General features: G+C 38.2%; 2 protein-coding genes across 3 annotated transcripts; one reads left to right on the forward strand and one right to left on the reverse strand.

Annotated features, from left to right (window-relative positions):
- Window positions 1-6,778: 6,778 nt before the first annotated feature.
- On the reverse strand, window positions 6,779-17,589 carry arrdc2 (arrestin domain containing 2). 2 transcript variants are annotated; one of them, XM_077607685.1, is made up of 8 exons: window positions 17,425-17,589; window positions 16,758-17,012; window positions 11,021-11,238; window positions 10,828-10,930; window positions 9,578-9,834; window positions 9,320-9,482; window positions 8,307-8,494; window positions 6,779-7,996 (listed from the first exon to the last, which is right to left on the reverse strand). In XM_077607685.1, the coding sequence occupies exons 1-8, from the start codon at window positions 17,480-17,482 to the stop codon at window positions 7,943-7,945; spliced, it is 1,296 nt and encodes a 431-aa protein (XP_077463811.1). In that variant the 5' UTR covers window positions 17,483-17,589; the 3' UTR covers window positions 6,779-7,942. The 2 variants fall into 2 exon arrangements, with proteins under 2 accessions (XP_077463811.1, XP_077463812.1); XM_077607686.1 differs by lacking the exons at window positions 16,758-17,012; window positions 17,425-17,589 and adding an exon at window positions 12,506-12,901.
- A 2,964-nt stretch (window positions 17,590-20,553) lies between these two features.
- On the forward strand, window positions 20,554-21,839 carry uba52 (ubiquitin A-52 residue ribosomal protein fusion product 1). The gene is made up of 5 exons (XM_077607060.1): window positions 20,554-20,695; window positions 21,131-21,242; window positions 21,340-21,426; window positions 21,523-21,625; window positions 21,693-21,839. Exons 2-5 carry the CDS (start codon window positions 21,140-21,142, stop codon window positions 21,784-21,786), a joined length of 387 nt encoding a protein of 128 aa, XP_077463186.1. The 5' UTR covers window positions 20,554-20,695; window positions 21,131-21,139; the 3' UTR covers window positions 21,787-21,839.
- The last annotated feature ends 13 nt before the right edge of the window (window positions 21,840-21,852 follow it).

Below are 21,852 nucleotides of genomic sequence, written 5' to 3' on the forward strand. Positions count from 1 at the left end.
TCGTCAACATGGATTGGACGTCGGTGGCAGCCGATGTGTTAAATGAGTGCTCTTTAAAAGGTTAAAACAAGTCACAATTCATGAGGTTGACCTGAGGCCATGAGAATGAAGTCTAATTCAACACTTGTAGTATTTCTATATAGCAGGGGTGGCAAACACCCGGCTCCCGAGCCACATGTGGCTCCCGGACAAAATGAAAATTTTGCTTTTTAGCATATTTTGTATGTACAGTGACTCTTTTCCTCGTTTCACGCTTCGCTTATTTGTATTCTCTCTTAAAACACACTCAAATTTATCTAGGCACATTAAAAACAAATAATACATTATATTTAAAAAATAATTTGGTAGATGTTATGGTGAATCCTTTCTGTGCAATAACTTCGGGGTGTCCAATAACAATGTGCAATATCTTAGATTATGCAATATTTTAGAATTTACCTTGCCAGGACGTGACTTTATATATTTTTATATTACTTATTTATGTTTTTTTTACTGGGAAAACGCACTTTGTGGAGTAGCACCACCAATTTCGTTATACGCAGCTGTGTATGATGACAATAAAGGCTCTTCTTTTTTTTTTATTAATAGAGTTTTAATAGTATGTTTTTGTGTGTGTGTTTGTCTGTTTTGGCAGGTCACTGCGTGGTGCGGGTCTTTGTCTCACAGTTTAAAATTTTGGTTCTTTGTGTCTAACTTGTTCGCCATGTATAGAGTTAGGGATTGAAAACATAAAATTACACATTAAGTCTTTATTGCTCAGTATTTGGACGTGTTACTGCGCACATTAGGAGTTGGTTCACTTTTACTGCCTTGGGTGAACAAGTGCTGTTAGACAGGGTCTAAAATAAACTGTCTGTCTGGCTTATCCGTCATAAATAATGCCACATTAAAAGTCGGTGATTTAATAGTAAGCACCTAGCAGTTCTTTTTCATCTTTGGTTTTCCTCTCTTATAAAATCTAATTTCTGCGACCTGTCTTTGTAGTGATGCCTCTCCAAGTCTGGAATTTGTCTTATCAGTTCAAAATCTTTTTTTTGTAAAAGTGTCAAAGCACAATCTCAAAACGGCATTGTTTGATTGTAAACAACACACGGGATGGATTATAAGCAAGTCAGCTTCTTTTAGGATGTTGTTCATTCCAGCATGTCCCCCCAAACCCCCCTCTTCCAGCATATTCTCCTGAGGAACTTTATGTGCAGTTCAGTACTGTGGCAAAAGGGGTGTGTTCTATTTAAGCCCTCTGAAGTTACAGATTTCCATGAAGTCTCGAATCAAAACGGGAAGTGCAAGCCGATCCCCACGTCTCTTTGGAGTCAACAACCTCCTGACGTCACATCGCCTGCGTGTGGACCGTTTTCAGTGGGATGTGGGCGTCCGCATACGGCCCTTTTATTGGTCAGATCATCTTTTGGCCTTCTCATCAAAAGAATACTGTAATTCATAGCAGGCACTTCTGAATCTCCTATTCATCGCACGCAGGGCAGAGACACACCAACGACTCAGTGTCAAATTGAATATTTACTGAATGGTGAACAAAATACCTCTTTATAAATGAATTCATTGAAAATGACTTCATTGCCAAGCCCATCTTACATGACCAGGCTAAGTTTGAATTCACTCAATTCCCAAATCATCAGTGCGTGCCCATTAAGTACATTTGAATAGGAGTTAAAAGAATGCAGTATATACTGAAATACTCGTGTGTGCGTAAAACTACTGTGTCACATACACGCTGTAGAGAACTCACATATATACATTTTTATAGTTATTACCCAAGTTCATTCTGAGAGAGACACTTATGACTTTTGGGGTCATTCCAGAATTAGAGGATATTTTGGCTGTGAAGTCCTTGAAAAATAAGATTGCATTTTTCAGATGTTTTGCTGTGTATGAATCAATAATAAATCATAAATTATGCCTTATTTTTGAACAAATAAAAGCCTTAATGTACATGGTCTTTTTGTTTACAAAGTATAGATGGTCTTTTTTAAGACAAAAAAGGCTTACTGTATATTGTCATTTTTTTCTAACTGATAAAAGCGTTACTATAACACGAGTTCTGTTTTTAAAAGAAAAATCCTTACTATATATGCTATTTTTTTGTGAACCAATAAAAGCACTATTAAACATGGTCTACCTTTGTTGAACGATTACTAGCCCTGCTATATATGGTCTTTTTATTTTTCCGAAAAAATCCCTTACTATACATAGACTTATTTGGTAACGAAAGAAAGAATATGTATAGTAAGGCTTTCTTTTCCATAAAAAAAAAGACTTGCTATACACGGTTATTTTGCTGACAAATAAAAGGCTTGCCACACATTGTCTTTTTTCAACCCTTTTTTAAACAAAAAAAATAGCCTTACTATACATGGTAATTTCTTTAAAAGAAAAAACACCTGACTATACATGGTCATTGCTTTTAAAGAAAAGTCTTACATACATGTTTTTTAAAGAAAAAAAGACTTACATACATGTTTTTTAAAGAAAAAAAGACTTACTATGCATTGTCATTTTTCGAACAAATAAAAGCCTTATTATAAAATGCATTCCTTTTTTAAAAGAAAAAATCCACCTATAATTGCTATTTTTTAAAGCCTTGCTATATATGGTAATTTTTTTAAACAAAAAAAGCCTTACTATTCATGGTAATTTTGTGAACCAATAAAAGCCTTATTAAACATGGTCTACCTCAACTACTAGCCTTGCTATATATGGTATTATTTTAATGAAATTACAATACATAGGCTTTTATTTTGTAGAACAAAAGGGACTATGTATGGTAAGGCTTTTTTTCGTTAAAATAAATAAATAAATAAATAAATAAAACATTTTTTTTTTAAAAGACTTACTATACATGTTGTCATAGATGCACCTCGGGTGTGCGGCGGAGTCAGACCCAAAGATGCAGGAAGTAGACGAAAACAGGAGTGCTGGTGCACAAAACTGAGGGTTTTAATAAGAACTAACTGAAAAACTTTACAAACTTAGGACTTAGTAAAAATCAATAAAGAATCAAACCTAATGGGGATACAATGTATGCACACTGACAGGGAGACAACATGACCAAATGCAAGGATTAATCCAACAACCAAGGAATAATTATCAATCAAACACACCTGGTCACATAACGAAGGGAAGCCGAGAGGGACACACAACACTCAGACAGCACACAAACAAAACATGACACATGGTCATTTTCCTGACAAATAAAAGGCTTGCCATACATTTTCTTTTTTCAAACTTTGTTTTATTTTCTTTACAAAAAATAGTCTTACTACACATGTTCACATTTATGAACAGTGGTGCCATAATCACTCCAATAGGATGTTAACAAAGCAGGCCAATGGTTAAGTTTGGAATGAAATGGCCTTGTGTAACACTGATCTGTCTCGTGTGCAGCAATTTAGGCCAAAGTTACAAACTGAAAGCAATAACAAGACTTTGAGTGCTTTCACTACACTGCCAACATTTTTAAAACTGCTCAAATAATAAGATCATGTATGTATTTAGTCAACAGTAGTAGCTAAGATCATGGAAGGAAAACTCCCTGGATGTATAAACACTACAACTGCAACATACTGTACTGCACTGTACTGCATTTATTGCACTGGACTGCACTGTATTGCACTGTACTACACTGGGCTACACTGTACTGGACTACACTGCACTGGACTGCATTGTGCTACAATACACTGCACTGAACTGCATTGTACTACAAAGTACTGCACTGGAATACACTGTACTGCACTGAACTGCATTGTACTACAAAGTACTGCACTGGAATACACTGTACTGCACTGAACTGCATTGTATTACAAAGTACTGCACTGGAATACACTGTACTGCACTGAACTGCATTGTACTACAAAGTACTGCACTTGAATACACTGTACTGCACTGTACATACACAATACTACATTGGACTACTGTATTGATATACTACATTGGACTACTGTATTGATATACTACATATTGACTACTGTATTGATATACTACATATTGACTACTGTATTGATATACTACATATTGACTACTGTATTGATATACTACATATTGACTACTGTATTGATATACTATCATATACTACATATTGACTACTGTGTACGTGTACTGTAATGCACTGTACTGCACTACATGCATTGTACTGCACTGTACTGCACTTAACTACTACACTGAACTGCAGTGTACTGCACTGCATGCACTGTACACTATACTTCACTCTACTACACTGGACTGCACTATTACTGCACTGCACTATACTGCATTATAATGCATTATACTGCATTTTATGCACTGTACTGTATTATATTGCAGTGCATTCCAGTACTACACTGTACCACAATGTACAATACCACATTGCACTACACTACACTCAAATAAAATAAACTACACTACATTATACAATTCTGTAAAGAGTATTTGTTTTCTTGTAAAATATCCAACAGGGGAAGGCCAGAGTTTAAGTTCAGGATTTCCCATTTATGTTAGCTACCCCCTACTCCCTACCCCCTTGTGAGGATAAGCGGTACACAAAATGAAATATTTTAGTCAATCATTGTAATTTATCTTCAAAAGATCTACATTTCACTAGTTTGAAAAATTCTAATTGGATTTAAAGTTGGTTATCTTATGTTCTCTAGCAACGTCCTTTAGAGTCATTTCTCTGTGTCTTATATAAATAAGACACGCACAGGACAGAAATAAGGTTGTTTACAATTTGTTCTGTGACGCAAAACGTGGACCCTCAAAAATGTAATCAGTGAGGGAAAGGAAGTCCGTCATAGTAGTAGGTAGTAGAATGACCATCAAAGAATACTCATGCCCCAATCTTATTCATGTGACTACCTAAAGTGCATTACCCATTGGACAATGAGTGGGGTTGAGGAATGTCTGGGTCGCACCATGTTTAAAAAGTGCAATGCATAGATTTCCTGTATGCTATCACTGACTAAATGTTTGTTTGGCTTGATTGTGTTATTCAAGATTGGTTAGCACTTCTGAGATCGAGGATTCGATCCCCATTGTGTTTCGACCTTCGTGTATGCAGTTTACATGTTTTGAAGGCAAAAGTCACTACCGTAAAAATAAAATTACTGTAAATATAAAAAAAACTTTTTACTGGTGATGACTGAGTTGGTGTGAGTTGATACTTTTACCTGATTCAGTGGAGGCAGTGTGGGTTCATTTCCTACTCAGTGGTGTTCTGAAAGTGAGGGTGACACAATATACTATACAATATACAGTATACCATATACTAACAAAATGTGTAGTAAGGCGGAAGGACACAAAACCACGTTTTCGTGCAGAACAGACAGATAAACACTTGGGTTTTTTTTAGCTGACATTTCATCTTGCGCATCACTGCTGGAGTTAATTCCCTGTAAACTCGGCCCCCAAAAACTCACAGGTGGGGAGAAAGTCCTCCTTTTTATATATATTTATTTTAAAAATTTTTTTTAAAAAATGTGTGGGAGGGCTTGTGTGGTCTGCTTTTTCATGCATGAATTTGATTCTCATTAGTATTATTATTATAGCCTTACAGGGCACTAATTTATCTCATTGCCTCCTTTGACATTTGGTCCGCACTTCCCAGTCAAAATGGATTGGACTTTTGGCACCATGGGAAATATGGGAATGAAAGATGGCTGGTCTACACAGTTTAAATGAATTTGAAATCTATATTTTTATTAGCATGCAATAAATTAAATCCCATGAAAAAAAAAAACTATACTTTGGGCAATGACCTGTTATTATTGCTTTAAATTTCACCAATTCAACTTTTAACATTTTGTTCATTTTCAAATGTAGTATTCATTATAATGAGAAAATAGAGAAAGATATAATGATTACTTATTGTTTTAAAAAGTAATAGAATACAAATTGCTATTATTTGGCGTTTTTAAATGACCATTAATAGTCACTTGATCGACTATAATTGGTGAGAGATCTTAAGTGTCAATTTTTGAATAGCTGTTAAATCAGTGTATAAAGCACATGGACCAGAACGTGCTGTTATACATCATTTTTATAATCCACTTTATAATATACAGTTATAATATAAAGTACTATATGTTATGCAAACTCAACACAGTGAGGACCGGCCTGGGATCGAACCCCAGAACTGTGAGGCCGACTCGCAAACCACTCCTCCACCAGTTGGAAGCAGATACTCATTATGTGCGTGTTTTTAACTAGACAAATAATTTCCGGCCAAATTTAATAAGAGAATGAACAGAGAGATCTTATGCTGTCTTTAGCAAAGGTTGAAAAAGGTAAGAAACCTTCTCAAGTAAAATACATTTTCAAAAGTAAAAAGCCACCATAAAGATTACAGACATCAGAAAAATCTGCCTAATAAACAGAGGGTTGATATTGTGTTACTTCCCACCACTTTTAGTTTCTGTAACTTGGTCCTGAGCCACGTTTATTGCTTTACGTAACACCGTTTAGAAATCAGTGAGCTGTGTATACGTTGTTTAAACACCGTAAAAATAATCGGGATCAGCGTTGAGGTAGAACAAACAGTCCAAGAGGAAATGAAATCCACATTTCATTCAATGTGACATGAGGCTTGGCACCCTCGGACATCTGCACGTAGGTATCGGGCTTCTCTCGGTGCACAAAAAGAATTGTGAGTGCCACCACTCGGGCCTGTAATTGTTGATCCACTGGGTGTGGCTGCTCCCAGTGCCTCTGGCAAGAATAGAGTTGGAGTCATTTCTCTTCTGAACACCGTGTCCCACTTCACTCTCATGGAACATAAGAGGCACACAAGTTAATTCGGAATTGTTTATTTGAAAACAAAAATAAGTCAAACCTTTGGTAAAATTGTGATTCAACAAAGCTTGTACACAAGTACATTCATTGCATGTTCCAAGCATGACAATGGCATGATATAGCTGACCCTGAAGACTTCTTTCCTGCTCATTACCCTTGTGTATTTTTGGAAAATGAGGGAAAATTCATAATCCCAGAGTCACTTTTGGAATGTTCCCTGTCCGTACACTCCAGAGGCAACTCCGGCTTAAAGCTCGTTTTAAGCCATGTTCTGGTGTATCTTCCCGAAGCGGTTCAGAGCAACGAGGCATCTGGCTCCCATCAAAAGCTACCAACCACACCGTTCAGAGGTCTACGTCGCCTCCTTTTTATTAGCAGCTAGGGGAGCTTATCAGCTTATCTTTGCGCACTTTTAAAAACAAAATTCTTTCTTTCTGCTAACAAAACTCAACATTCACTATCTGGTTTTTCCATGTTGCGCAACACGACTGTTTTTGTTCAGTTTTTTTTTCTTTCCTAACAACTTCCTCTTTAACAACGGATGTTTAAGGCATATGTACTTTTCCCTTTTACAGATTTCTTACTGCATGCATGAAACACGTCTTTCTCCGACCATCAGTACACTTTCAGTTACAGTATGTGCTTGGTTAACCATGAATATGGGCTTTAATTGTATAGCCCGTTAAAATGGACGGAGAGACTGAACAATAATTGCACTTCTCTTTACACCATCCAAAGATGACAACGTGATTGTAAACATGTCAAATTACAACAAGGCACTTGATCGCATCCCCTCAACGTGTCCCAAATTCCTTAAAATCTCAATGCAGGCGAGGGAATTGTTGATTAGGAAGTGTTTGTAGCTCAGCTCACCAGGATTTTAAAAAAATACAGATAAAAATCACTGATGCATAGCCACTGCTTCCATCTTAGCAGAACCGCGAAGAGTCCACGTAAAGACTGGAAACAAAGCAGGGGGTTGCTCCTCTGTCCAAACCCCCGGTGGTGGCGGCGCCGCCAACTTTCCCTTGTGGCGTTCACCGCAGTCTCTCAGTGACACAGGTACCACCGGTCGCCACTTTTCAAAGAGGAAGAATCAGATAGATCTCCTGATTCATGGGATTAATCTAAATCGCTCAACACTCCGGCAAGCTCTTGCAGTTCAGCACGTCATGCAGCGAGGCCTCATGTTGAAAGGCTGAGGGTTGGGATCGACCTGTAGAAATAAAGAGAATCCATGTAAAGCCAAGTTCCACATTAAAAGGAAAAACATTGTTTTAATGGGTTGAAAATAAGCAATGGCATTAAAGAAAACTTTCTGTATACCATGCAAAGTGGATTAAATGAAAAATTTAAATTCTCCATTGTAAGTATGATGTGAACCCAACAATCCACTGGCAGCGGAAACCAAATGTGTAGAAAAGTCAACATCTTTTTTTCTATCGTTTAAAAAAAATCTCATGTGTAGTCGATCCAGTTAAAGTAAGCCAACATTGAATGAAGGCGCATGTTGTTGGCGGTCTCACCTCGCTGTACACAGGCGGAGGTCGGAAACGGAACTCCTGCACAAAAGCCATGAGGGGCCGCTCGAGGATTCCGCTCAGGTCTTCTGCCGGCTGAGGGGCCGCCGCGTTGCTGCCGCCATTGCCGTCGCTGTTGCCCCCGCACTGCTCGGCCTCCCCTTCCGCTACGACAGAGCTGTACTCTGGAGGAGCTGTGTGCACACAGGCTAAAATTTTAGTAAACTGGTCTGACCCTGAGCAGAACAAGTCCAAATGCTGCCTCAGCACTGCATTTGAAATACATGACAGCTTTTTATTGCCTTTTTTTCATTAGCAAATGAATGAGTCTCATCAGAAAAGTGTGCTTTTATGTGTTGGCATTGGGTCGTTGGGCTACTAAATGCCAAAACGCTGATTCAACTTGGCATCAATTGATAATTTGATGAATCAGAGCAACTTTCTCTTCTCTTAAATGATCTTGTATGAACTAAAATTATTCATTTATATTTTCTGGACTGTATGCCACTTTTTGAATAGTTTGTCTGGTCCTGTGACTTATATAGCCTTTTTTGTTAAAAGCTGCGAGAAGGCTATAGGATTGGTCCTGAGTCATAGTGAGAGCAAGAATTTGTTAAAAAAAAAGTGTTTTTTTTTTTTACATTGTTTTATAGTGATCTGAAAAATTGTCAATAAGTTACGTTGACAAACGCCTATTTTACCTTTTGCTGTTTTATTATTATTATAATGTATAATTTGTGTTCTTTGTCTCTGATTAAATAAAATTCCTATAAAATACAACTTTTTTTCTCTTAATTGGGCATTTTTTGGCTGGTACCACATGACTCAGGTGTGAATTATAGTCCGGCAAATACAGCATGTCAACAAAAAAAAGATGAATTGACTCATAATATCTTGCAAAAAGGGTCTTGATGGACAACAGTAGTAAAAAAAAAAAATGAAAAAAAAAACTATCAATGTGAATATTACACATACTTTGTAGTCTGACTACTCAAGTCCATACAATGAATAAAACTTACGCTCAGACTGCTCCGGGATGGCCATACGCAGCCAATCCAAATTGACGCTGTACTGGCTGCTAACACTCGAAGTCCTGCTTCCAAACGGATGGAGTGGAATTGTGCCGATGACTAAAGGCAGCTCAAGAAATAGCTTGGAGTTTCCAGGAACATCAACGCACACCTGTTGATCGAAGACGGGGGAGAAATACCGGTGAGTTCTGTACGGGAGGCAGCTCCAAAACAGACCAAAAAGGCAGATCGGGTGACTTAGCTCACCTTTAACATGTATTCCACTTTGATGATGCGGCATTGGAGGATGGACGGACCCACAGGCGGGATCTTGATAGCGCGACCGTGCCAAGTCTCCCTGCACCTGGCGCCCACCACGTCGCCGCCCAGCGTGGCCACCACTGAGCGCTTCTGCTTCATGGTGCCGCGGGCGATGAACGTCTGAGTCTGAGTGATGTAAGCTTTGGGCACGATGGACCGTGATGTCGAATTGTCAAACTCTGCAAAAACGGGTATGACTTCCCCTGTTGTAAGGAAAGAGAATGTTCATTGTTAGTTGCGTCAAGTTAAAAAAAAGTTTCAAAAATCCTGATTATAGCTTTCGAGCTATTTTTAGAACGGGGATTTTATTTTCTCATGTTTTTAAACGGTACAGACAGGTAACCCTAAGTTTATTTCAAAATGATAAGAGAGAAAAGGTAGTAATAATGGTTCCCATACAGCAGAGAATATGCTGCATATTGGGTGTCACTTCTCTTTTTTTCAGGAGCTGGCTTATTTCTTCTTAGCAAGAGAGCTAGAACAGCACTGGGCAGAATTAGAATTGCACGTGTTGTATATTAAGTTTCAATGTGGGGGAGGGTGAAAATATTTTATATGTCACAGGTACGGGTGCCTGGACTATTGTTCTGAATCTTGAAGAGAAATTTAAGATTTCCTTTGTGTTTCTGTTCAGAGATATTTCATTTGTAAGAGTTAAGTTAAGTGAAATTGTGAAAGACAAGCTAGCTATGTGACGCACTTCCTGTTTACTGTCTCGTACCAAGCGTCTATTGTTAAACCACATGGCAGACCAATAGTCGCAGCTTTTTGTGTACTTTATTTCAACACAGCATGATGTAAGCTGTTTTTATGTTTATTGTTTTACACTTCTTTGGAGTCATCTCAATGGTAATTGAACTGACAAGAATGACCAACAGGTGTTTTCTTTGGTGGAGTATTGTTGTTACCAAAGTTAGGATGTAGCGAGATATACCATTTATAGATGTATAATATATCTTTTTATGCTGCCTGACTCCAGCTTGTGAACGGTGCCATTGACGTTATTCTTGTAAAGACTTTTTTTTAACCCGGGCAACACAATGTTTTTCAGTGTAGTTGCCATTTTCATGACCAAACTGACACTGTGTTTCGATACCCAAACCTCATCGCAGCCAGTTAACTGGGACCATGCATGTAATGTTTTTACTTTGAGCCCAACTTAAGTTAATATAGTGATAAAGTTGATATGATCTTACCTGGTGTATAACCTTTGCGGTCAATCTTTGCCGTAACGGAAACTTGTCCAAAGTTCCGGTACCAAGTCCGCGCCATCTTGTCCTTGGTTCCAGCTTGTGGTGCCTGAAAGTAGTAAACACCATCCAAAAAAAATGAGCAATTGTCCTTCAAAAATGATAAAAGCAGAGGGGAAATAACAATGAGGAGGCTCACAAGTAATGCTGGTGTGTTAATGTCAATGGGCTCGATGACGGTAAACTCCTTTTTGATTTTCCGGACGGTGGCCCAGGGTCTGTGCAGCTTCACTTTGACCCAGTAACGAATACTGCCATGTTTCCCCTCAAAGGAGGTGACCAGTGTCTCCTCTGGCAGCTGGAAACTGAAAGGGAATTCATGTCTGCCTGCAGGAAGGATGGTCACTTCCCCATTATCTGAGAAAGACACATAAAAAAACCCATCAAATTTACACTTCATCTTTTATGTAAATTCTGTTTAATTACATAAATGGTTTTCGCCCGAAACGTGTGGACTTAAAAGAATACAAACCATTAAAAAAAGTCAATACTCCTTTAACTTGATTCTCTGGTTTAGCATTTACTAATTCCTAAACCATCAAAATTTGAGGGCAAGATAGTTAAAGAAATCTTATAAGACTTGAAATACAAGTCTGATTCTCCACAATCACATTGGCCTGCTTTGTCTTAGTTGGCAGCTCCGGCGCCCTTGTGCTGACAGGGAACATGTTTTCCTCGAGCACTTCTCAACCGCTGTTTTTTTTCCCCACTCGCTGTCAGCGACGACCCACGAACACGTGTTTTTGTTTAAAACACGCCATGTGTTTTCGTCCCTTTGTTACTCGAAGCTCCCAATTGATTTCACTGTCAAATTGTATTGGTGGTTCAAAACAGGCACGTGCGCATTCAGAAATGTACTTTTACCCCTCCATTTCTTAACTAGGTCTACAATGTCCTTTGTGTCTTGTGTCTGTCTTGCTAATGCAACCAAGAAATTTCCCGATTACGGGATGAAATAAAGTTCTATTCTAATCTATTCAAAGAATCAATTTAAGATGTTTCTTTGCATCTCAATTCGAGCAGATTAAAAAAAAATAATAAAAAACAGAGCAAAAAAAGCTGAGCGCCCCACAACAACAAAAATGAAGCCTTGGCAGGGAATTTCCTGTTTACGTTTTCCCTAATCGTGTGCCCAATGAATAACAGAGCAGACAAAAACAACTCAAGATCAGTTTAAAAGTGTGAAATCTGGACTATTCCCTGACAGTTGTATTCATATCATTCAAGCAAAAATTAACTTCACTGATAAAGTCATTTTGAAACAAAGAAAACACATCTGAATCAGCAGTTTTGATTAAAGGGGACACAAACAATAAAAGCATTCGAACTTTTGCCAACCATTGACGGCAGTAGACGTCCAATCCCTTTAGTGTGACAACTAGTAGAAGCAGTCAAGAGGGATTGGACGTCTAGAGCCGTCATTCCTCCTAGGTTAAATGAATTAAAGTTCCATCCATCATTCTCAATGCCTTGCAATTGAATTAAAGCACACTTGCAGTTTAAACGCAATATCGGAGGGGGAAAACAACAACAACAACAAACGCTATAAGTCACTACTCCTAAACAAGTGGTCTCCATCCCCCTATTTTGATGCAGATGAGGGGATGCAGGATTTAGGACTAACCTGCCTGCAGCAGCACCTCTCTCCGGTTCAAGTACTCCACCTCGTCGCTATAATTCTGCGTATAAGCGGTGCTGGAGCCGGCCGAGCGAGATTCGGTCCAGTGAACTTTGGCAAAACCTTCGGCGTGGAGCTTCAGGGAGTCCACGCGGGTCTCCCCGGTGAGATCCAGCACCACACGTCCGGACACCACGTCCCCGCTGCTGTACACGGGAGGACAGTCCACCTCCGGGGCGTCGAAGACGATGTCCAACTTTTTCAACTTGTCGAAAATCATGTTTTCCGGCGATGAGAAGGTGGTTGGTTTTGGGGTCGCGAATGGGATCGAGTAGATGTGCAAGAGGTCTTGCGCTTGCTGGGTAACAGTCGAGACTGTTTTGCAGTTTCGGTCCGAGGCCTATTTGGAGGAGGAGAAAGTGGGCGGGGCGCTCTTCGAGATTGATTATGTAAGCCTCAGGAGGGCTTGAAGGCTGGGCGATGATACCTTTACGTACTGCTTCTTCGCAAAGACTTTTCACAACTTGTTTTCCAACAGTCGCTCTATTTATTTTTCAAACTTCAATGTCTTGGAAAAATCTAAGAACATTTTCTTTTACCATTGCTTGATTACTCTCTTGCAAAAAAATAATAATGATCAACTTATTTGCCTGCGCTGAGCTCCATAAACAAAAACTCCTTAAAAACGTGCCCGGACAAAGCCCCGAAACCGAAAAACCATGTGATTACAGCAGTGTTGTCGGGCGTAACATAACTGAAACCAACTACACAGACGACTGATAAGTCTTCCAATGAACTCGTCATCCTTATTTCCAACTTCTTGAAACTTCTTCACGATGTAATTGTGAGAGTTTGGAGCTAGTGTCCTAACACACAAATTTCCGAGTAGACTGCGAAGGCAGCATTAAAAACATAACAGACTGCCAGACAGGGTGTGGAAGTAGCATCGAAGAAAACACCGCCTTGACTATCATCACTGGTTGTTCCAGGTTTTTCGAAGAAAATAGGCGTATATTATAGGAAGTATGTTCCCTAAACCAACCCCCAGAAGAGGAAAAAAATCTATACTAACGCTGTTTACGCCGCTTCATCCGTCAATTTTGGGCACACTGCCAAGCAACCGCACACTTGGACGACAAAAGTATGCACAAAAGCATGTCTCCTTGGAAAACAACTGCTACCACATTTCTTTTAAACCACAGGCACATTTACTCTTGGATCCGATATTTCCAGAAATAATTAAAGCTAAAGTCTAGTTCACAATAAGGGTGCCTGGAAAAGGTCTATCCAGGGCTTTGAATAAGACGTCCTTTAAGGCAGACCACAGGAAAGCAGGATAAATTTCAAGAAGAAAAAAACCTTGCAATCAGAGAATGAATCACTCGCACTTCGATTCAGTCTAAATCAATTCAAAAGTGAAGTCTGGATCTTGGCAAACAAAGTTGTTTACGCCGCTGTTCACTGGGGCAGGGAGCTAACTCTCTAGTGCCACCTGGCGTTGAGTTGAAGGGAATTCACAACTGTAGACCCCGACTTGGCTGGGGGGGTTTGAATGCGGGAACAGTTGAGGAAGCCTGACACTGTTCCCTTCTGAACAACTGACCTTTCCTCTTCAGTATATCTATTTGTGGATTGTACCAACCAAACTAGCAATGAACAGCACCAGTGTCAGTGTTGCTGTGTTTTATTTATTTATAAATAATTGGGGTTAGGGAGAATGACTGCATCATGGTGGATAAATGGTTAGCAAACCTGTTTTTAATTTTAGGGATTAAATTTTTTGTGTGGTGTTTATATCCTCTCAATTAAAGAAAAGCATCCTGCATTTCAAGTTCATTAAAGTCTAATTTGTACTTAGTTGTTCACTTGTATAGGTTATTTAAACTCGTACCATGCCTGTTTACTTAATTTAGTGCAATCGGTCCAATTTGAAACGGATTGGACGTCTATCACCGTCAATGACAGCCTTTGCATTAAAGGCATGAGAAGCAACCTGTGACAACCTGATCAACACTTGTTGTGACCTAGAGAGCTAAGTTCAAAGATTTTAATCATTAATCTCAAGTCACAGAGGTTAACTGCTTGAGTTGTGTTTATATCTACACAACTAAGAATAAGATTTGCCCAAAAAAAACAGAACTTAATAAAACCAAGAATATCGGGAATCGAGATTTAAACAAGACCAAAATTGGGATAAGACCAGAACCAAATGTCTCAATTAAAATGTATAATGTGTAAAGATTCTCTTTTCTTCAACATTTTATAAACATTTAAGACAAAAATTGTCTGCAACTCCTTTCAGACCACATCATGCATGCATTTTTTCCCCAACTAAATTCTTGCAAAAACTACATCAATCATGTCCTCTTGATTATCGTATTTTTCAAAATGAGGGATAGCAGATCTGTACTACACTTAACCTGGTCCCAACAAAAAAAAATCACGAGTTCAAGACAAGAGTAAGCCGTAGAAACGCAACTGTAAAAGATGCAAAAGTACCACAAAAACAAAACTAAGTATTTTGAGTACAGTATAACTTTTTGACTGTACCCTAGCCACGTCATTAAATCCACATGGACAGTAAACAGAAAAATGTAAAGTAAATGACCAAATTCCATCAAATTTCATATTGTTCTGGAATGGTTAAGTAGAGGATGTCGAGTTTATTTTTAATTGTCGCCATGGTAACGCATCCTATATTTTTCAAACTGTGTTCCTTCCTTGTCACACTCTATCCTCGTGCCCTGTTTCGACCAGCTTGTAAACATTAAACTAAAAATACTTACATCAGTAAAAGACAAAAAAGTGCCCTTTGTCCCAACTTTGAATGTTCACAAATAAAGAAAAGGTACAAACAGAAACTGGGTCTCTTGATAATATTGTCCCAAGTAACTAGGCCATGTTTTATAGTATCTAGGTCATTTTTATGCAAATAGTAAATCTTAACTAGAAAGATCATTAAACTTTTGCATTCACATGGGAAGTTTAACAGATCAATCTAAGTTGCTGATAAAAGAAAAAAAGATTAATCATTTATCTATGTTTGTGTACGGCAAAAACATTCCTATTCTGATCAGACTGTTGATTAAAACCAAACTGATAAGTTCAAAGCATTTTATAAAAAAAATAACCAGCATCGATTTTTTATTTATTCGGTATATGAAACTTAAGTAAATTAACATATTAGTGGAAGAGTATTGACTTGGTCACCCCATCATTAAACATACGTCCTTAGTACATATTATTTGTTGTAAAGACGTAATATTTGGATCAATTAAGTGAAACTGGGTCACTTCCCACAGCACGTGTAACTTTTTAATGCGAAACATTGCGGTTGAGAATGACACATTGCAAAACAGGCGAGTTTATCCAAGTAGGTTAACCGTTAAGGTTAAATCTTAAATTAGAGTAAAAAAATGTCATCAACAATCGGTTACATAAATCTTTGCACTATGCCTAATAGAAGTAATGTAGTAGTAATAACTTGACCAAAAAGCTTTTCCAAGTGAGTATAATTATTTTTCAGATTCTCTAAGACCAATTTGACAACCAGCTCTCGCAGTCAAAACTGATTGAACGTCTACATCCGACAATGGGTGGTTTTTTTAACATACCGTATTTTCCGCACTATAAGGCGCAACTAAGACTTCAATTTCCTCAAAATCCGGCAGAGCGCCTTATAATCTGATACACAATTATAAATGAATCAATATTGGTTAATCATTGTACGAAATTCCCTTTAGCACAGCTCTATCTAGTTGATGTATAACATAACTCCTAACCACTACTATTACTACTACAGCTTCATTTAGTGGATGTATAAGACAATCCCCTACTACTACTACTACTACTACTACTATACTACCACCACCACCACTACTACTGCATCTTCTGATGCGGCTTAAATATGAAACAATTTTTAAAATAGGCCATTCATTGAAGGTGCGCCTTGTGCAGTAAATACACTACATGTAAATCTTTTTTTCCCTCTTAGTATGTGAATAATGTAACTTTATACTTTGCCTGGGAGTAAATTTTCCTCTGGAGACACTGTTCTGCTCATTATCACCATCCATGAAAATAAATACGATACGTTGTTAACTATAATATGCTCTGAAACCTAAAATATGAAAGCATTTATTAATTTTTAATGTTTTTTAAAGTATATATGGATGCCAGGTCTTCAGTACATTCATTTTTTTTAAATCTTTTGCCCCGATTTTTATTTTTATTTTTGTGGTCTGCTTCAACTACTAACCTCGGATCAGATGTTGCCTTTTCCTGAAGTAAGTGAACCGGGAGGTGTAGTCGTTATAGACAGAGTTCATGCCACGGTTCTCCAACCAGTGTGCCGTAGCGACACCCCGTCCTTGCACCTTCATGGAGTCCACTTTGGTGTCCCTCCTGAGCTCCAACAACACTTGGCCTGACACAACCTCTCCTGCAGTGAAGGCAGCATCTCCCTCACCATCCAGCTCCAGTTTGAAAGACTTAATTGGGTTCAGTGACATTTCTTTGCAGGTCAAGGGAAATAACAGGGGGAAGAAAAAAAAGACGACATTAACACAATGAAGGTCATGTGATTTTCAGAGTAAACATCACAATAAAAATGCCTATGAAATTCAGAAATAATAAAATTAAAATAAATTAAATAAAAATACACATTTCGCGAGTTTATACAGTTCAGTCCTACGGAAATAGCCATTGCAATACATGTAAGCACTCAATACTATTTTTGTCTCAGACGTTCTGCACGGTGTAGACTGTAATAAACAGGAGTTTGCATACTTCCACGAGCCTATGAACGGATTAAATGGCAATGTCAGATCTCAGCCAATCAGGTTGGAGAAATGGCTGGACGCGTTACAAATGCAGACAGCTGTTAACGACACGCTGCGGCTTCACTGCACTGTCAAACAACTCACCAGCGGCACATGGAGAATTCTCTCGAAGAACCGAAGAGAGTTGGAGCAAACTGTGCATGGCGAGACTGCACCGTTGCGTGCTTTAAAGCGTCATCTTTAAATAACATGTCTGTCTTGTCAGGCACGAGCGCCCAGTAACACTGTATCGCTTATCCTCCAATCACAATTGGCGCATGTGAGTCATATCCGCCCACTGAACAACGGAAGTCGATTAGAATGTTTTGTCATTTCGTAGTAAATTTTGTTGTCGGTGAGTTATGTTACATATTCAATTCTTTAAAAAAATAATTAAATGAAAATAAGTTATCATAATTTACTATGAACATTTGTGGTAGTAATTTTGTAAAATAAATCCTGTTTTGATTAATGTCGATGCAATGCACTTTGTTTTGAAGGTGTCAATTTGTTGTTGATATCTGGCCTGGATCATTTCAGGTTATGTCTTTTGCCCCCCTTTTTCTTTCTTCAAGTTACTTACACAAAATGAGTGAAAAAAATGCCTCTATCAATCTATGTGTGTGTGTGTGTGTGTGTGTGTGTGTGTGTGTGTGTGTGTGTGTGTGTGTGTGTGTGTGTGTGTGTGTGTGTGTGTGTGTGTGTGTGGTTTTTTTTAAAGCACCACTCATTAATTTATTATTCTGAGGATTTTTGGTTTGAAAATATGGAAATCTAGAAGTTTAAGGAATTGCACCTCATTTATGTTATTATTGCTCCTTAATGTTTCTGTATGTATATTGACTAATTTGTATCCCTAAAAAGGCTCTCGGTTAGAACTACTGAGGACTACAGTTAGTTGTACGCCGATTTTATAGGGGTATCTAGAGACAAAAAAAATATAACAAATGGCAAGGATTACACAAGCCATAGATAAACCTAAAATTTGCTGGATGCAAATTAAAACAATGAAAAATTATTCCATACATTATTCTAGAAATAGTAGAGCAAATAAGAGAAAAAATCAATAAAAGTAATACATTAAAATAATAAGGAACATACATTTAATAAATCAGCGGCAATAAAAATATAATCTGGAAAAACATAAAATAATCCACAATGAATAATAAAGCATTTATGTGTAAGTGCATAATTTCTGGATGTTTTTATCAATTTGTTAAGCAAAGTGATTTTGCTATATTTTTGGGGAATCTTTGATTCAGCCCAAACACACCCAGACTTTTCCAGCTCTAAACGTCATTAGTACAATAAAAAATAATTTAGGGCTAGAGTCATTCATAAAAAATAATTTGGTGTTAGCATCTATTTACAACATAACAGATGCAACTAATTTTTTGGTATCCATAATTTTACAAATGTATTTATTATCACAATTTTTAATGTTGCCATGAACCTCACTTGATGTTTTACTGTAAGCTAATCCTTTTGATAAAACAACCGCAAAGTAGGACTATGTGCTAGAACGACCTTAACCAGGAAATGCTAATTTATACTAGTGTGATATGAACTGTAATAACCTCGCATAGACGCTATTACTTTTATTGGCTATCTGCATCTGGACTTAATCCTAAACTGCTGCTGCTTCAGGTCAATGAACTCACTTTATTTACATTTTTTGACAGGCAGTTTAAATAAAAAATAAATTATAAGCTTTTATATTGAGGTTAAGGCTGTTTCCTCCACAACACAAGATTGTTTATGTACGAAAGTAGTTAGTCATGCTCGAGAATTCTTCAGCAAAACACGCCAACATTAAACTTGAGTTGACAGTGCAAACAGAGTTCAAGTAGAACACTGAAGTAGGACAGTCAGGGCAGAGAATGTTTCCTTGAATAGTTCAGAAGAGGTTTATGTTTAAACCAGATAACAACAATGGTTGGACAATGCACTACTTGCATATGTATTTGCATCTTTTCCTTCAAAATGCTCACTTAATGATAATCCAAGGAAAGTTCTGCATGCATAAAACTGATATACTACTATAATATGTGAGTTCCTGGAAATATGGGAAACAGTAACATGAATTAAAAAATATTAAACCCCTCAATGTTAGATGCTTTTTATGATATATCAAATATGATTTTAATAGCACATATATTTTACCTTTAAAAAAAATATTTTTGGAGTATATACCACTACATTTTCCCTCAACTTTGAAACTTGCAGCGTATAGTCCAGTGCAGCTCACATGTAATTTTGACAGGCTAATGAGCTGCATGTCTTTTGGTTTAAACATCCCATAATACAGTGTTTCTTATTTATTTTCAGTTACAAATAATTTTACTCATAAATATGTGATTATTATTCTTATTCTTATTCATCACACTCTTTCCTAGAGTCAAAGTAAAGTGTTTAACCACCCTACCATTCACACTCATACCTAGGGGCAATTTACAGTGTCCAATCACCCTACTGTGCATGTTTTTGGATCGTGGGAGGAAACCGCAGTACCCTGAGAAAACCCACGCAAGCCCTGGGAGAACACGCAAACTTTACACAGTGAGAACCGGCCTCCCCAGAACTGTGAGGCCGACACGTTAACCACTTCATTTGAACAGAAGGAATGTCCATTCAATGCCAATAAGTTATGAGAATGCCATTGTTTCTATCTCTTATCTAATTTAATAAGTTTAGCTTAGGCACTTACTAAATGTCATAGGTGTATATGTAAAAATTGCATCAGAACTCACCCAGTTAAAAAATAAAACAAAAAAATAGTTCATAAAAAGTTATCATTAGCTGCTATCAGCCCAGGTCACAGAATATGTGTTGTGGTAGTTAGTAAAAGAGGAACATTGATATTGAAAACTCTTATTGAGGGCACTAGACTTCTAATCCATTTTTGGAAGCGATCGAATGAGGATATTTGTTCATTAGCCCCTCCCAGTCGAAATTGATTGGACGTCTGGCGTCGTCAATGGCAGCCAATGACTTAAATAAGTAAGGATTTGAAAAAAATACGTGCGTCAAATGGTTAAGGGTCATTTGGGATCTGGAGCCTAATCACTTTTAACCTGTCCATTTTTTTCTGTATGTTTATGTTCATTACTTTATATAAATCAACTCAAATTACGGATGGTCTTGAATATACCACCCAAGACTACACTGGAAGGTATTTACCATCAGTGGGGGTAGCGCTGTATATTAAGGAAAGTTATGTACTCTATGTACTCCGTTACTTTTTTATTGACGTTCACTCTGGGAGGGGGTATACCTACAGTTACTTTAATTTGAAGGCGTGACAGTGTTAGGAAGTGACGCATAACTCTGACAGCTTTTTCCGGTCTCTTTTCGTTGAGGCTCAGCTAGCGGCCGGGTGAGTACACATTTTGTCCAGTACTTATTTACCCCTCTAAGTTATCGAAATACACATTTTTGAAGAAAACCTCACATCGCGTTCACCAAGGTATCAGCAAAGTCCTATAGTGGCAAATCAAACTCTTAATTTGTACAGACTCATAGCCGGAATACTTTCCACGCTAGCAGGCAGCATGTGGCGCGGCCCTGCTAGCATTTAGCTCAAATAGCTTTTGGTCGACGTTAGCTTTTACTGGAAGCTCCTTCTCAAACTACGCCGTCCATGTCATAAAGTCCGTGACTTTGTAATCGAAAACGTAAGCGTATAGTAATAAAGAGAACGTATGTGGGCTACCACCGCGCGTGTAAATTTAAGATGCCACCCCGAAACGGGGTGCCTGGAGAGGTTAGCCGCATCGCTCCAACTTAAAACGCACTCCTTGTAACTCCTCAGCCTGCCAAGATGCAGATCTTCGTGAAAACATTGACAGGCAAGACCATCACCCTTGAGGTCGAGCCCAGCGACACCATCGAAAATGTCAAGGCAAAAATCCAAGACAAGGAAGGTAAGTACGCATATCTGGTGGTAATAAATCTGGTGCATTAAGGGATTCAAACACCCAAATTAGACTCCAAATGTTGCAATAATTTCAATGTGTGTAGGAATCCCTCCTGATCAGCAGCGTTTGATCTTCGCTGGTAAACAGTTGGAAGATGGGCGCACTCTGTCAGACTACAACATTCAAAAAGGTACGTTTTGTTGACTCAACAATGAGTTGGTCCTCCTAGAAAAGTGCTTCTGGCTATGTATTATGAATTTAAGCATTTCAAACTGTCCTCCAACAGAATCCACTCTTCATCTGGTGCTGCGTCTGCGTGGTGGCATCATTGAGCCTTCCCTCAGGCAGCTGGCTCAGAAGTACAACTGCGACAAGATGATCTGTCGCAAGTATGTTCTGCAAACTTTTTGTGATGTTGCCTTGCATGGTTTAATGGTGGATTTACTCGCTTCTCAGGTGCTATGCCCGTCTGCACCCACGTGCCGTCAACTGCCGCAAGAAGAAGTGTGGACACACCAATAACCTTCGCCCCAAGAAGAAGCTGAAGTAGATTACGTTGTACTGCATCAGCTGTACATTGTGTTAAATAAATTGGGAAAAAGACTTGCTGTCTGGT

The sequence above is a fragment of the Stigmatopora argus genome, chromosome 8 (assembly GCF_051989625.1).
Source record: "Stigmatopora argus isolate UIUO_Sarg chromosome 8, RoL_Sarg_1.0, whole genome shotgun sequence".
In the NCBI taxonomy this organism is placed as follows: domain Eukaryota; kingdom Metazoa; phylum Chordata; class Actinopteri; order Syngnathiformes; family Syngnathidae; genus Stigmatopora; species Stigmatopora argus.

Coding starts and splice junctions, on each gene's coding strand:
- arrdc2 (XM_077607685.1), bottom strand. CDS start 17,482: ATGCACAGTTTGCTCCAACTCTCTTCGGTTCTTCGAGAGAATTCTCCA. Junction 11,239..16,757: donor AAGGCAACATCTGATCCGAG/GTTAGTAGTTGA, acceptor TGTCTTTCTCAG/ATAATGGGGAAGTGACCATC. Junction 8,495..9,319: donor CATCCCGGAGCAGTCTGAGC/GTAAGTTTTATT, acceptor GTGTGCACACAG/CTCCTCCAGAGTACAGCTCT.
- uba52 (XM_077607060.1), top strand. CDS start 21,140: ATGCAGATCTTCGTGAAAACATTGACAGGCAAGACCATCACCCTTGAG. Junction 21,243..21,339: donor AAAAATCCAAGACAAGGAAG/GTAAGTACGCAT, acceptor CAATGTGTGTAG/GAATCCCTCCTGATCAGCAG. Junction 21,427..21,522: donor AGACTACAACATTCAAAAAG/GTACGTTTTGTT, acceptor GTCCTCCAACAG/AATCCACTCTTCATCTGGTG.